Source organism: Otolemur garnettii, unplaced genomic scaffold (assembly GCF_000181295.1).
Source record: "Otolemur garnettii isolate 467f Iridium unplaced genomic scaffold, OtoGar3 scaffold00105, whole genome shotgun sequence".
Classification (NCBI taxonomy): domain Eukaryota; kingdom Metazoa; phylum Chordata; class Mammalia; order Primates; family Galagidae; genus Otolemur; species Otolemur garnettii.
This window is the reverse complement of record NW_003852500.1, coordinates 929,885-945,334: the sequence shown is the minus strand read 5'-3', so window position 1 is coordinate 945,334 and position 15,450 is coordinate 929,885. Positions and strand designations below refer to the sequence as shown.

At 48.2% G+C, this 15,450-nt stretch overlaps 1 protein-coding gene across 1 annotated transcript; it reads right to left on the bottom strand.

Annotated features, from left to right (window-relative positions):
* Window positions 1–1,430: 1,430 nt before the first annotated feature.
* On the bottom strand, window positions 1,431–11,887 carry LOC100950134 (phylloquinone omega-hydroxylase CYP4F11-like). Its single transcript, XM_023517208.1, has 11 exons — window positions 11,690–11,887; window positions 9,643–9,787; window positions 8,056–8,109; window positions 7,837–7,964; window positions 5,900–6,021; window positions 5,006–5,276; window positions 4,603–4,669; window positions 4,297–4,426; window positions 1,843–1,976; window positions 1,682–1,746; window positions 1,431–1,517 (listed from the first exon to the last, which is right to left on the bottom strand). Exons 1-11 carry the CDS (start codon window positions 11,885–11,887, stop codon window positions 1,431–1,433), a joined length of 1,401 nt encoding a protein of 466 aa, XP_023372976.1.
* Between the last annotated feature and the right edge of the window lie 3,563 nt (window positions 11,888–15,450).

Here is a 15,450-nt window from a genome sequence, read left to right as displayed (position 1 = left end):
GAATTTGGAAGAATACATTTCTCACATAAGTGGAGCTTCAAAAGGCTGTCTCTCTCAGGGTGAGAATAAACTTAAGTGAAGGAGCCTGCAAGAGCAACTTTATCTTAAATTTAAATGCCTTGGTAACCTTGAGCCCCACAACCCCTGAACTTCATTTAACATGATTGTCAACAAACAGGATCCAAAGCCTCTTCTCTGAAGAAGCCTACCTTCTTCAAATTCTACGATCATTATTTCAAATATGATGATCAATGTGCAGGCAAAGATAACCAAGCAAATGAAATCACTTAACCCTGCAAGTGAAAACCAGCAAAAATGACAAGCAATATAATAGATACAGATACGGCAATGATCAGACACACCATAAAACAACCAGGCTTGCTATGTTTAATAAACAGAGTAATTTATTAACCATGGAAACACAATGAAGAATCCCAAAGTGTGAAAAGATAGGGTTTATTAGCAGATCAGAATCTAGGTCATGGCAGTGTAAGTGGAGTGCCTCTATGGGTTTGCTTTTGTGACTCTATATAAGTCTAAGTGCCTCTATGGGTTTGCTTTTGTGACTCTCATAAGTCCCACTTATGTCTCTTTTAAATCCTGATCCCTATCTCACTCAAACACTGCCCATGGCTCCCTATCACTCACAAAGAAAATATCTATACTTGGGCTTTGGGACAACCTGCCATCAGCGTAGGGACCCTGTGGCCAGCCAGAGAGGCAGTCAGGGCACATGGACTTACATCACACCGCCTCCACCCAGCCAGTCTCACCCGCATATTCCTACAGTCCTTGAGCGCCCCCTGCCGGGGGGTGATGCTCAAGCAGAGGTGACAGTTTTATTCTTGAGAATCTGAAAAGGTAGGTGGATGGCTGGGTTCGGAGCGGGTCTAAAGACAGACAGCAGTGAATCACTACTGGCCCACGCTCAGCGGTTCCACCCGCAGCCAAAGGCCGTCCTCCGTGCGCAGGACCAGCTCCGGCTTCCTGCGCGGCTCTATGTGGTCACACATGATGCGGAAGCGCAGCAGCGTGAGCGCCAGAACCACCTTCATCTCAGCCATGGCGAAGGTCTGCCCGATGCAGTTCCTGGGAAAAGAGGGGGGGGCGTGACTGCACCTAGCATTCCCCATCACGCCTGGAACTTCACACCATCTAGTTCATATTTGATAAGAAGGGGGGATCTAAGCTCCCTGTGACAACCCCCTCTCCCCCACCACGTGGCCTTGCATTTGCCTGGATCCTGGCTGGTCCAGACTCCAACTCCCTAACTCAGACCAGCAGATGAGAAAGGGGACCCTAAGCACAACTCTTTTCTGATCTTATTTAAACCCCTGAATCCTGAAACACATTGCCCAGCAAGTCAAGTTCTGATCAGGTTGCCACCTGGACAACCTTCACCCCATCCCTGCCTCAGATCCCCACTGGCCTCACCTGGGCCCCGCCGAGAAAGGAATAAAAGCCAGAGGTGACCTGGTCTGAGGGTTTTCCGGGTCGAAACGGGAGGGGTCATAGACCTGGGGATGGGGCCAGACAGGGCTGCTGGATGAGATCATTCAAGACACTCAGCCACCCCAAGAAAAGACAAATGTGGACACAGTGGAAGGAAGTGTCTGGTTTCTCTGGTCAGGACTCCTCCCCCTGACCAGATCCCAGGATGGAGAAGGGAGAGAGGCAGCACCTCGGGATCCGACCAGACTGACGGGTTGTGATGAATCCCAAAGATGCTGATGACACAGATGTTCCCTGTGATGAGGAGGGGACAATTAGGACAAGGTCCACTCTGCCTGATGGGACTGCCAACCTGCCCAGGAGCCTCCTGCCCCCTGCCATTGTGAGTACCTTTGGGGATGACTAGGCCATCTGGGAGCACAATGTCCTGGTTACAGCAGCGGGACATGACAGTGACTGGGGGATGCAGCCGCAGACTCTCTTTGATGCACATGGTCAGGAAGGGCAACTGGGCCAGGTCCTCCCTAAGGAAACACCCCAATTGTTGTCCAGGGAGTAAACACAGCCATGTTGATGCCCCCATGAAACCCTCTCAGCACCTCCCTCTGACCCTCAGTCCTATAACAAAATTAATTCCAGAAGAATCAAGGGTAGGCATCAGAAAATCAAAGTCACAAAAGTGCTAGAAGAAAACTTGGCCTTTATTTTTCTATGCATTTCTGAACAAAACACAGCACTCAGAAAGTATCCTCTAAAATGTTAACACATTGGCATGAAAAACTTTATAAAAATTTTTTATAATCAGCTAACAAAAGCAAAAAAGAAATTTCTTAAAAAGCTTATGAAATTATTTTGATAAATGAGATTCACTCCACAATGTAGGGTAGGATAACTTAATATTTTTAAAGTGTCATTTATTTATAAATTCATCAACATATTCAGTGAAATCCAATAAAAATCTAGTTAGGTTTTTGTTTTTTAAATGCTAGTGTTTTTGGAAGAACAAAGTTCATCAAGACTAGGTTAATTTAAAAATAAAAGATCAAAGGTCACCTTAATCTTCCCCATAATGTTTAATTTCATGAAAAAAAAGGAAAAAATGATCCCATGATTGATTCTATAATTCAAAATTAATATTTCAAATCTTTATGTTGAAAACAATAAAAAGATCTTGAAACTATAGTGTCATTGTGCCTGCCTGAGTGCTCTGCATTCGGAAAAAGAGAGAATGAAAGAACATGCAAGAGGAGAGAAACTATGGATAGATGAATGTAAATATAAAATGAACATTGCCTAGAAGCACACAGGAAGCCATCAAAGGTAGGAATGGGTTTAAAGTGCTGGCACAAAATGGAGGCTTATATTCATTGTAACCTTTTTAAATCTTACTGGGGGTATAATTTTTTGAAGTTGGAAGGTACATAAAATCATCTCTCCACATCATAGGACTGCTTGCAGAACCTTGAAGTTGAGGGTACTACCTCCAAAATGTTTGTCCACTCTAACATGTCCTCTCCATACCTCAGCCTATGGCCCAGAATCTGTCCCCTAGACTCCTAGTACCAAGCTATGTCCCTCCACTTTGCCTCTATAGCCACAGAGAGGTACGGATCTAGCCTTGCCCTCCCCTGCTCAAACATCTCCCATGGCTCCCCATTTCCTTCCTATGATAGTCATGGACATTCCTTCAAGAAAGAATTTGCTTTCCAGCTGTAAGAGCAAAATGAGCTGCCAGTCCCCAGATATAGGTTCTTCAAGTTCTACTGCGCTGTTCAACCAGGGCCACACTTTGGGGCTGCCCCAGCCAATGAATGAGCATGGTTGTGCCCTAGTGCCTCACCATTTACCCTCAATGTCTGACTTCCCTAACAGCAGCCTCCTTGCCCACATTTAGCTTTGATCTCATATCAGCTTCCCAAAGGACTTGAACTGGCATGCCTCACATTAAAGTCCAATCTCTTTACATGGTTCCCAAAGCATTCCAAGAAGGGCTTCTGTTACCTGCTCTAGCCTCACTGGGGACTCCTACCTGTTCCACACATTGTGCATTTCACAAGGATTCAGGCATTATTACTTCTCCTTATCCCCCAAGACACACCAAGATGTTTTGTGCATGCCTCCAACCTGAATTTTGCATATCTTTTCCCTTCAGTGGAAGCACTTTCCTGTAGTCACACCCAACATAATGAATTTACATTCACTGTTTGACTTCCCACTCTTGCCCTCTTTCCTTCCGCTCCAGGGTTGCTGACATAGGATTAATATGAGACTGAACACTGAGAAGGGAAAGGGCCACCAGTGTGGATGTGTTTACTAAACAAAGAGATCGATGATGTTTACTCACTAGGATTTTTGTTAATCTGTGGTATAGATGATAAAGTGAGAATTACATGGAAGAGCAAAAATGGAAGGAAATGAGTCTTGGAATATAATACAACTTTATCCAGAAAAGCAAGGGGATGAAGCAACAGTTGCTTCAGAGAATCCATGCTAGGAGACATCTGCTGTACATACATTGTCACCAATTCTTCAAGCAGCCCGGGGCGGGAGGGGTACATATTTCTCCCAATTTACAGAAGACCAAGTACTTCAGAATAGGGAATTTATTTCTCTAATGTTGCATAGCAACTTGCTTATTTATGCAAGGCAACAAATATGGATGTCCCAATGATTCTGTTCCCTTGCTATTCAGGCTGAGTAGAGGGCCTGCTTCTGGGCTCTGCCCCTATTTCCACTAGGCAATCGTAGCAAAATAAAAACAGAAAAACCTTCTTCTCCACTTTCTACCTGAGGAGCAGAGCCAATGAGAGAGCTCAGGAATAGACCATGAGGACCTGCACTCACCATTCAATCTCTTTAGGCTCCCGGTCTCTTAAGAGCACTCGCACCTCCTCCCGGCAGTGCTCCTGGTATTCTGAGTGCCTTGCAAGGTGGTACAGGACCCAGGAGAGACCACTGGCTGTGGTGTCATGGCCTGAGGAGCAGCCAGGCAGACTTGAGTATCTGGGCTGCTTCAGCACCCAAGATATCCTCAGAGAGGATGAGGGGTGGAAGAGGACAGGGAGAATAGAGTGATCCAGGGTCCACCCACCACATCTCTGGGATAGAGGGGCCCCTCTCCCCACTGTAGTTCCAAAGTGGGACACTTACCTGCAAACATGAAGGTATCAGCCTCTGCTCGTATATCCTTGTCTGACAACTCCTTCCCATTTTCATCCTAGAGACAAGACAAAATGTGAGTCACACTATCTTTGAGAGCACCTGAGTCTACCCTGAAACAATCCCTAAAGACTCATCATCCAAGAAGGACGCCTCCCTTGCCATCTCCAAACCTGCTCCACAGGCTTCCTCCCTGCTCTCCTTCCTCCTTTTTTCCTCCCCCTAGGCCAACTTCTACTGAGTCACCTCAAAAATTTATCTGTCTTGTCTCTCCCTTCCTCAAGCATCATCCATAGTTCCCCAGTGCCTTCTGAATGAAGACCAAGTTCCTCAATCCAACATTTGAATCAAACTCCATTCTAACTCTTGGAGCTCAGATCCCAGAGATGCCTACCTTGGCCAGTAGTAACACATCAATGAAGTCCAAAGTCTTGGACTTGGCTTTGGCTTTGAGGAAGTCATCAATACCCTGGCTCTCAAGGGTGCGGCGCCGTTTCTGGATGACGGCATCTGTGAACTCGTGCACCACATCACAGTCCCTGCAGAAGCGCTTTCCATCGGGAGTGAGGTAGTACAGGAAATCCGTATACAGAAAGATCTGTCGATTTCGTTTTACTACAAGGGCACTGAGCTCCAAGATGGCAGCAATATATTCACTAGGATTCCTGCAGGGCCAGGGCAAAGAGAGGAGGCATGTCCCTAACACACATGAAACCCTGAAACCACCATGCCAGGACCATGTTCCATTCATAAAAGAGTGCCTCCAAGCCTGCTTCTATCTCTGCCCCCCATTATCTCTGAGCCACCTCGTGCCCCAGGTCCCCAGGGTAGAGCTTGGGTATCATGCTTATTTTATCTCTTACTCAGCATCTGTTCCTACCTATTTTTCCTCATTTTTTCTGAAATATACTCTATTTTCTCCACCAAGCTCAGACCTCCTCTTCTCCAGGTCTCTCTACATCCTGTCTCTACATAACAGTCAACCCTCTACAGAGTCAAATGTCCAAGCTCAGCTCTGATCAAGCCCTTTGCCTGGCTTTCAGTGTACCTGAGATCTAGCCAGTGCTGACCGCCCCCCATTGCCAAGGTGTCTAATGCCTGTTCCAAATGTTCTGCTCATCCTAGCTTCCTTACCTTCACTCACACACTTCCACCTACCTGAAAGAGCTGCTCTTTCTCTCTCCCCTTCCCTGTCCAATGCCCAGCTATGATCCACCTCCTCCAGAAAGGACTTTCTAATTGCTCTGGCCAGTGCCCCCTCCTCACACTTGCAATTGCAAGGACTCACTCCTGACAATTGCTGTTGAAGCCGAAGACACATTTCTGAAGACTGTCCAAGGTCATGAGGCTTATGTGCTCAAACATGTCCAGATAGATACTGTCTTCTGAGGCCAGGCGCTGCCACTTGGCCTGGCCAGAGAAGGGGACAAAGCTGAGGTTGAACCCTGGATCCCTGAGCCCCTCCCCAAACCCAGCTACCAGGACGGACTCTCCAGAACCAGCCACCTGGTCCTCTGCCCCAGGCACCCTTCCCCAGGGAGCACCAGGCTTGGGTGGGACAGGAAGGTGTCTTCAGAGATGAAGACCCAAAAGATGGGAGACAGGAGACCAGTTCAAGTTTCACCTCTGTCTCCTATGCTTGAAATGCCCTTGGTCAACTCATTGGCCTCCCCTAGGCCCCACCTGTCAAATCTTCATTATCACTTAAGTTGACCAGCTTTAGTGCCACATAAATAAGGCCAGGACTCCTGCTCCACCACTCCTAACTCACTTATTAGCTGGACAATCTTGGTCAACTTCCATAATCTCTTTGGCCCCCCAGTGTCATCATACATAATGTGGTGATTATAATCATCTCTACCTCATAGGGTATTGAAAATTAAATTAGACACTGTCTATCATGGATTGGCACATAGCCTTGCTTCTTATGTAAGGTGAATGCTTAATAAATTAGCTTTCCTCATCTCTACTGATTACAAAAATATCCTTTTGATGGGAGAGGTAGTTGTTGGCTCTAAGCATCCTCACTGTGTGTGCTAAAGATGTTCTTAACCCAGGCCATTTCTCAGACTTGGGTTTGCAGAGAACAGCCTTGAGGGATAAGGTAATGAATCCCCATAAATCCATATCAGGCTTTCATCTCCTTGCTATAAAAGCAGATTCCCTAAGCCTAATGCCCGTTACATGTAACATAATATATGACTTGAGCGGGCATCTGCAAAGCCCACCTGTTAACCCTGCAGGATTTGTGTGGCTTGGACTTACAAATGCAAATGAACAAGAAGCACGTGCTGCTTGCTGTACCATGATAATAAACTGCCCTTTGTCTCACCCAGGAGTATGGTGTCATCTAGGAGAATCTAAGTAACAGTAGCAAGCTAACTTTTCCACTTGCTAGTAAAAGAAAACAAAACAACAACAAAAACGTAGACACTTTACAAAAGCGTAAACCCCAGTTCTTCATTTTTTCAACAACTCTGTTAAGAAAAAGGAGTCTGTTTTAACCCTCCCTCCTTTGATTCTGTGTTGGACTTTTTACCTTCCTTTTCTGCTTTTGGCCAATACAATGAGGTAAATAATAATAACTCTAATAAACTAAGTTCCAAGAGGCATGCAGCCTCCTCTCACTCTCTTGGAGCCCTGTCTCTGCCATGTGAACAGCTCTTCTGGAAGGAGAGAATCCCATGGAGCCCAGTCCTGCTGTCCCAGCTGAGGCCATCCTAGATCAGCCTGATGCCAGCCAAGCCCCACACAGACGAGAGACTGAGCCAGGATCAGCAAGGCTGTCTGACTCATAGCTGATCATACACCATGCACCCCCTCCACATCCTGAATAGCCATCCCACTGTCCTGTGGACATGTCAGCAATCATAAATTCTTATTTTGAACCAATGAATTTGGAAAAGGATAGTGTGCAGCAATAGCTACTGCAAAGTCTTCACCATCACTGTCTTGAGCTTATAGGGTTTCTGTGAGAGAAACACAGAAACTGACACCTTTTGAGCACCTACTTTGTGCCAAGGACAGGGTTCAATTACATCATCTTGACCTCCTTCTAAATAGGTATTATTACCTCCATTTTACAGATGAGGAAACCAAGGCTTGGAGAGGAAGAGCAATGGTGCCAAAGCCAACCCACAAAGACAAAACTTTAGACCAAATCTATCTGAGGCCACTCTCCCTTCCGAGAGGCTTCCACTGGGACCCGGGGCTCAAGGAACTCACATGCATGATGTTTGCACTCTCATTGAAAACTTTCACATAGGGCTTCAGGATGTTGAAATGGAAGGCAGGTGTCAGCATGCGACGGTGATGGCTCCACTTGTCGCCACCGCTCAGCAGGAGCCCATCCCCTAATAGTGAAGTCAAGGGCAGTGGGCAAGGAAAATGCCTTCCTGTGAGCCAACAAGGTTGTCCATATCCTGGTCACCTGTAGTTACTCACCCAGCCAGGGCTTCAGGAAGCTGCTGAAGATCACATCCTTGGATGCAATGGTGGCTGACATGAATGAAGACCATCAGAGGACATGGAGAGGTGGGAGGAAGAGGCTTGGTGAGGGGTGGAGGCTCCCAACCAGGGTTTTGCACGTCCTCCCCTCCAAGTCCAGCATAGCAGGAGGGGAGCTGAGGGTAGAGGAAGCCTTAGGGAGGAAAGGAAGAAGAGAGGGGGAGCCCAGAGCAGACTGCAGGAGCACAGTAGAGCAAAGACATGTCCTAACAAGGCACAGCACACTCCATCATAACTTGACATGGTTCCTATATGGTGCAGCATGTCTTGCAATATGGGAGCTCAAAGCAATATAGCTCCCATATAGCTCAAAGCACTACAAAATGCCTTTAGAGCAGTGGTTCTCAACCTGTGGGTCGTGATCCACAGGAACTGTATTAAAGGGTTGCGGCATTAGGAAGGTTGAGAACCCTGCTTTAGAGGAAGCCAGGACACGCTGTCTGCTCCAGAACTTTCTGACTTCTGACATGGCCCTAGGACATGTGACATGGCCCTGACATGTATTGGCATGTCCTGACAGGACTACTAAATACACGACTACCCCTTGCATCACACGAGATGCTCCACAATAGACCTGAGATGATTTGACACTACCTCAACATGCTGCAAAGATGGATCCCAAACAGGGGTCCATGTAAAAATGGTCCCTTTAATGTCCCAGACATGGGCCAAGTGTGACCCAAATTGCTCCTCAAGCATGATATGAACATATCCTCCATCAGTCACATGTCTTCCTTATTGCTGTGGGTCTGGAGACCAAGAAGATTTATGTCAACCCTGGCAGGAGACCTTGAATACCAACGATACCTGCTGCATTACCCTGATTTCTGCTTTAAAAAATCCCTACTCTTGGTTTGGCACCTGTAGCTCAGTGGCTAGGGCGCCAGCCACATAAACTGGAGCTGGCAGGTTCGAATCCAGCCTGGGCCTGCCAAACAACAATAACAACTACAACCAAAAAATAGCCAGGCATTGTGGCGGGCCCCTGTAGTCCCAGCTAGTTGGGAGGCTGAGGCAAGAGAATCGCTTAAGCCCAAGAGTTTGAGGTTGCTATGAGCTGTGATGTCACGCACTCTACCCAGGGCAACAACTTGAGACTCTGTCTCAAAAAAAAAAAAAAATCCCTACTCTTTATTTCAGACCCAGCTTTAGTAACTATTCCTCTCCTCTGCCACAGCAGTGACCTTATTTCTCATTTGAGCTGTCACAGCCCATTCCTAACCACACAAAGTTGGGGGTGCCTCTGTCCAGATCCATCTCCTCTAGCTTGGAGATTCTTCCAGGACAGAGCCCTGGATTGAGGCCTCCTAGGGCCCCTTCCAAAAACACCGGGGAGGGGATGATGCAGATGGCAGAGCAGGGAGGAGACCCTGAGGTGGGGGCTGGTGAGTATGTGAAGGGAAGAGAAAGATGGATGAAGGAGGAGAGGGAAGAGGGATCAGGGTCCTGCAGGGGCTATCCAGGAACTTGAAGGAGGCATCAAATGTGTCACGGTGCCCATCACCACAAGCTCTGTATAGGTACCTGAAGCACTGAGGACAGACCGGATGAAGTCAGGGTGGTACAAAGTGATGATGGGGATGGTGGGACCCATCCACCTCTTAAAGCCCCAGGGGTAGGTGACGACCAGCTGAGTCAGGTCCCTCATGCCCTCCTCCGTAGGGGGGATCTGCAAGTAAGACAGGAGCCGTCACCTCCTGTGGTGGTTAATTGTAGGTGCCAACATGATTGGGCTAAGGAACGCCCAGATAGCTGGTCAACATTATTTCTGGGTGTGCCTTTGAGAGTTTCCAGAAAAGATTAACATTAGAATTGGTAATCTGAGGAAGGAAGATCTGCCCTCCCCACTGTGGGCAGGGACCATCCAATCCATTGATGTATTCGTGAAAGTTTCTGGAAGAGATTAGCACTTGAATTGGTAATCTGAGGAAGGGAGATCCACCCTCCCCACTGTGGGTGGGCACTATCCACCGAGGGTCATAATAGAACTAAAAAGCAGAGGAAGGGGGCCTCAGCTCTGTCTTCTAGAGCTGGGACATCTCCTGCCCTTGGACATCGGAACTCCAGCTTCTCAACGTCTTTGGACTCAGACTGAATTACAGCATTGGCGTCTATGGTTCTCCAGCCTGCAGATGGGATATCATGGAACTTCTAGGCCCCCATAAATACTTGAGGCAATTCTCAATATAAATTCCCTCGTCTCTCAATAGATAGAAAAATAGAAAAGCAGACAGGTAGGTAGACAATAGGTAGATAGATGACTGGATAATGGATAGATGTTCAATAGACAGATCAATCCTACTGATTGTTTTTCTGTGGCAAACCCTGATTAATACATTTCCCCAAGAGAAGCCACAGCAGGTTCTCCCTGCAGCCTGCAGAGGTGGGGAGGCCTCTGCAGTGAACAGTGTATCCAGACTCTGCACAGGAGAAAATACCTGCTTCCTCCTGCTCCTTCGCTCAGTGCCATCTCAAAGTCCCCAAGGGTGCATTTCAGGGCACAGGGAGATGACATGTCATCTGCTCACAGAGAGGCACACTTTGGCTGAAGAGAAAGGATTTTTCTTGTCCTTGGAGCAGTTCCAGCCCAGAAGCAGCCATATGGGGAGTTTGTAGGCAGCAGTGTGATCTCGCAGCATATCCCTAGGGCTTGTTTCAACAAACCTGCATGTCCTGGCTGCTCCATACAGGCTCTCCTTTCAAGAAGGATCAGCACAGCAGGCACATTCCAGCCTCGGCAGACACCAGAAATGCAGAGATGAACTCTAACTATCTGTCAGGATGGTGAGTCCCGTCTGTGACCACCTTGGCATGACAGACTCTGTGTATTGTGCATCTTCTGCACCTTCCTGTTGAACCTATGGGCACTTCCATCCCTCCTGCCATTGCAAATGAACAGACTGAGGCCGAGTCCCCCAAAGGAGAGACAGATCTGAGTCAGAGGGCAAAGACTGGGGAAGGAGGGTTAAGAAAGGCTCCTGAAAGGGGAAGTGAGTGGGCAACACTCATCCAGGTTGCACAGCAGGACCCTTTGAGACATCTTTGTGCGGAAGAGCAGCATAAAAGGAAGGTGCTCCCAGGAAGGGCAGGGGATGGGACACTGCCCACACTTCTCTCCTGGCCCACCTGTGCTCCCTCTGTATTTGAGCTGGGGTTCACAGTATGGTAGCTAATTCCTGTGGAAAGCAGCAGCCCCAAGAGGGGCAGACGTAGGAAATGGACCAGGCAGGGAGCAGACCTTGGACAGTGCCCCTTTGGAGGGCTCAAGTTCAATAGTGGAGACTATAGGAACACCAAGGGGTCCCTGTTCTGGGTAGCCTCCTCAGGAGCCCCTCAAGTGCGCCAGTGTAAAAAGATAGGCAGGGAAAAGATCCTAAGCAGGCTGAGGGTCGGGGACAAGGAGGTGAGAGAGGGCCACGCAGACTTCAGTTCCTTTCAAGAAGGATGTCTCGCTTCTAGGCCCTCCCAGACTCCAGACCACCTAGAATCGCAGCTCCCTGAGCCCCTTTTCTGGCCCCAGGAAAAGTCCACCCACCCTGACACCACAGATTCATCCTGCTGCCACACTCACCAGGCCCAGGTGACCCCAAAACCAGCTCCGCATGGGGGGCTGTGGGAAACAGTGGAGGCGGCGGCAGTTGTCATAGAAAGTGTAGGTCCACGTCAGGATGCGGGCTAGCAGCCAGGAGGCCCCGACCAGCAGCAGCAGCAGCCATGAGGCAGCTGCCACCGGTCCCAGGCCCAGCCAGAACAGGCTCAGCTGTGGCATCCTGCAGAACAGAGGGGTGGAGGGGGAGTTCCTGAGGCTCAGGGGAGAGGAAGGTGTTAGGCCAGTGCAGAGGGGCAGGGAAAGGAAGGGCTCAGAGATGGGGAAGCAGGGACTGAGAGCAGAGAAGGAGACTCAGGGACCCCAGGGAAGAGGCAGAGTGAGAGAGAGAAAAAGGAATAAGAGAAAGAGGAGGAGGAGCATCGGAGGAGGAGGAGAGAAAGGAGGAGGAAGAGAGAAAGCTGATTACAGTCCAGTATGGCCCGTCTGAATCACTGAGACATTGCCAGGGGTTCAGTTACCAGGAAGCCAGCATTCCCAGGGCCACATCGCTGGAGCAACCCCAGCCTTGGGCAGCCCCTCCCCATTCCAAGCCAAGACCCTCCAGCCGCACCTGCCCCCAGCCTGGCATCTTCTCTCCAGAGCAGCTTGTTTCACACAATCTGCCATCCCCCAGACCCCGCCTCTGTGTTGGGAAGTCTTTGCCCCTGGCCTCTGATCCAGGAAACACTGCTGGGGGGGATGAAGTAGACTGAAACGGGCTATTTCCTCTATGACCAGGCAAGAGGCCAAAACATGGGTACGGGAAAGTCTGGGTGCAGAGGAATGCACTTAGGTGACCCAGCATAGGCACTAAATCCCCAGGACTCGGCCTTACTCACATGTGGTAGAAGTAAGCTGAAGCTCCAAAGTTTGTAGAAACCCTGTCCTTCCAAGACCAGGGTGCAGCACGTAAAAGCATGAATGAACTTGAGAATTCAGATGACAGATGAGCAGAGCCAGGCCAACCTTTGCCCCACATCAGCTGCTGAGCTCCTGTCCTAGCGTGGACCAGAGTACCATTTCTTGGTGTGGAATTAGGAGGTTGAGAGACCAAAGCCTTTGATCACTGCCGCCTAGCCTGTCAGGCTACAGACATGACTGCTAAGAGGAGGAACAAAGAATTCGGCCTCCCTGGGGGTTACCTGGGTCAGATTCTGGCAATGAAGAGCCCAGCTGCAAAGGCAAACCCGGAGACTGGACTTAGTGTCCAAGGACAGAGGGGAGACCTGGGGGGGTAAGGTTGAGATGGGGCATGAACAGACAGGGTCCACACAGGGGAGGGCAGAGCTAGGGGACACTGAATGGAGTCTTCATACTGCCTTGTCTTTGCTCTGAGTGTGAGCCACCCTGGAGTAGGTCTTCTCATCTGGGAAATAGGATACATGTCAAATGAGGTCCTTAGTGGGGGACAGAGGAATGCTCTAGAAAGGAAGGAGCCTCCAAAAGAGGCAGCAAAGTGGGGAGGCTAAAAACAAGCACTCGAGCTGCTGTACTCTGTGCAAAAGGCTGCATCAAAGTGTTTCTACTGTGGCTAAATACTTTCCATAAATTGGGCCTACTGCCTGCAGGGCTCACTATACATAGTACATGTACTGTGTGCCACTTGCTATCCATTTAGTGTGCCTACTGTGTGTCAGGTACTTTACATAAATGCTATATGAGTGCCTGATATTCTAAACAAAGCATGCCTACTGTGTGCCTATTGTCTTATATCAAGCATACCTAGTGGATGCTGGCTGCTCTATACAAAGTCTCCTGTGTGTTAGCTGCTCTACATAAAGTAAACCTACTCGGTGCAAAGCACTTCATGTCAGCATGCTTACAGTTCAGGTTCACTACCTGAACTGTAGTTCTCTACAGTATCTCTGAGATAGTTCACTATCTCAGGTTCACTACCTGAAGTGCACCTACTCTGTCAGATCCACTCCATGAAGTGTGCCTACTGTGTGCCAGGTGCTCTACGTGAAGTTCACCTGCTTTTTGTCAGATGCTCACAGGCTTCACAATACCCACAGCCTTCCCACCACCCTCCCTTCAGCTCTCTGAGACAGAGCCCTGTGGACTGGGTGGAGAGATCCAAGTGACAGCATCCAGAGGGGGAAAGATGCCCATTTAACAGAAGAGCAGATTGAGGCTCAGAAAGAACAAGCTCCTAGTTGCAGAGCTCAACAGAACTTGGGTCTATCAAGCCCAGACGCTTTCCCTCTGCCACACTGTTCCATCACGATTGGTACAGACAATGCTATACTGATCCAGAGACATTTACAATGATGTTGGAATCTCAGGCATGATGGTGGCCTCAGAGGGGAAACATCATGAGGCCCTTTTATCACTACCTGCCTCCTCCACCCACAACTGGTATGATCCACCCAAGAATCCAGTGCTCCCCTCCAGGACCTCCCTAGATCCTCCCCAGAATTGTGCTGTGGGGTAGTCTCAGGCAGGGGTAGGGAGACAGCTCTCCTGACACTGGTACAATAAGGGAGACTTCTCCCCATCTCCCTTTTCCATTGCTAGCTCAACTGGCCAAGAAATTCAGGCAGCTGGCCCTAGAGCCCTCGGTAGGTCGGGGTGCAAATCCCCCCAGAATCTCCTCGCCACTACAAGGATAGACCCTACCTGCTGGAAGTTCCATCCACGCTGGGGTCAGGGAGCAAATCCAGAGTCTGAGAAACCAGAGGGTCCTAGAGACACAGAAGAGAGAGCCCCCCAGTGGCCAGAGAGTCTCAGCTCACTGCAGATCTACTATATGCCTGGGACAAGCAGGCAGCTTAGAGCAGGAAGAGTGGCCACCAAAATTTGCCAAATCCCTTCACCAGTTGACTGTGCTCTTTCTTGTCTATAAATGGGCATTTCAGTAGCACCCACCTCACAAGACTTTAACAATTGAAGAAACAGTGCATGTAAATGCATAAGCAGAGGGCTCAATCAATTGACATTGCTGCTACTGTTGTTGTTTCATGGACCCATTTTTACAGAAGAGGAATCAGAGATTCAGAATCAAAGGATCAGCAACTTGCTCCAGTCCCACAGTAAATTAGGTAAGTGTCATAGTACAGGTGACAGCAAAGCCTGGAACATGGTAGGTTTGCAGCCATGAGCTCAAAGGCTCAGCTATTCAGTGTGGTCCAGAGACCTGCATCATCAGTGTCACCTAAGAGCTTGTAAGAAATGCAAAATCTCACATCTCTGCATAAAAATCCTGACTCATCATTGCATCTTAATAGAACTACAGGAGATTGGTATACATTCCTTCAAGTTTAAGGTTTGCTTTAAGATTCCCAGCTTGAGGCTTTGCAGGGTGCTGGCAGGGGACTCTCTTAACAGCTCTAATTCTTTCTTTTTTTTAAAAGTCTTCCAAGTTTTTATTATTTTAAACAATGAATATCTTTGAACATACAAGGGTTTTGTTAGTTTTTTTAAATTCATATTATTTTCTTTTTTTTATTAAGTCATATATACATAGATCATTAATACATTTGGCATAAAAGACATTTATGCCTTTGTGGGATTCAATGTGTTGATTATTTGTACAAATTGGAGTGCTTACATCCTAATAATTAACATAGCTTTCATCTCATTTACTAATCACAGTGTTAAGACATTTATTTGTGTTCTATACTTGATAGATTTGACTTATACCCTTGTAATATGCTCCATAGGTGTGGTCCCACCATTAACCCTCCCTCTACCAGACCATCTCCCTCCCTTTCTATTCTCCTCCCCTTCCCTCCTTCATCTTG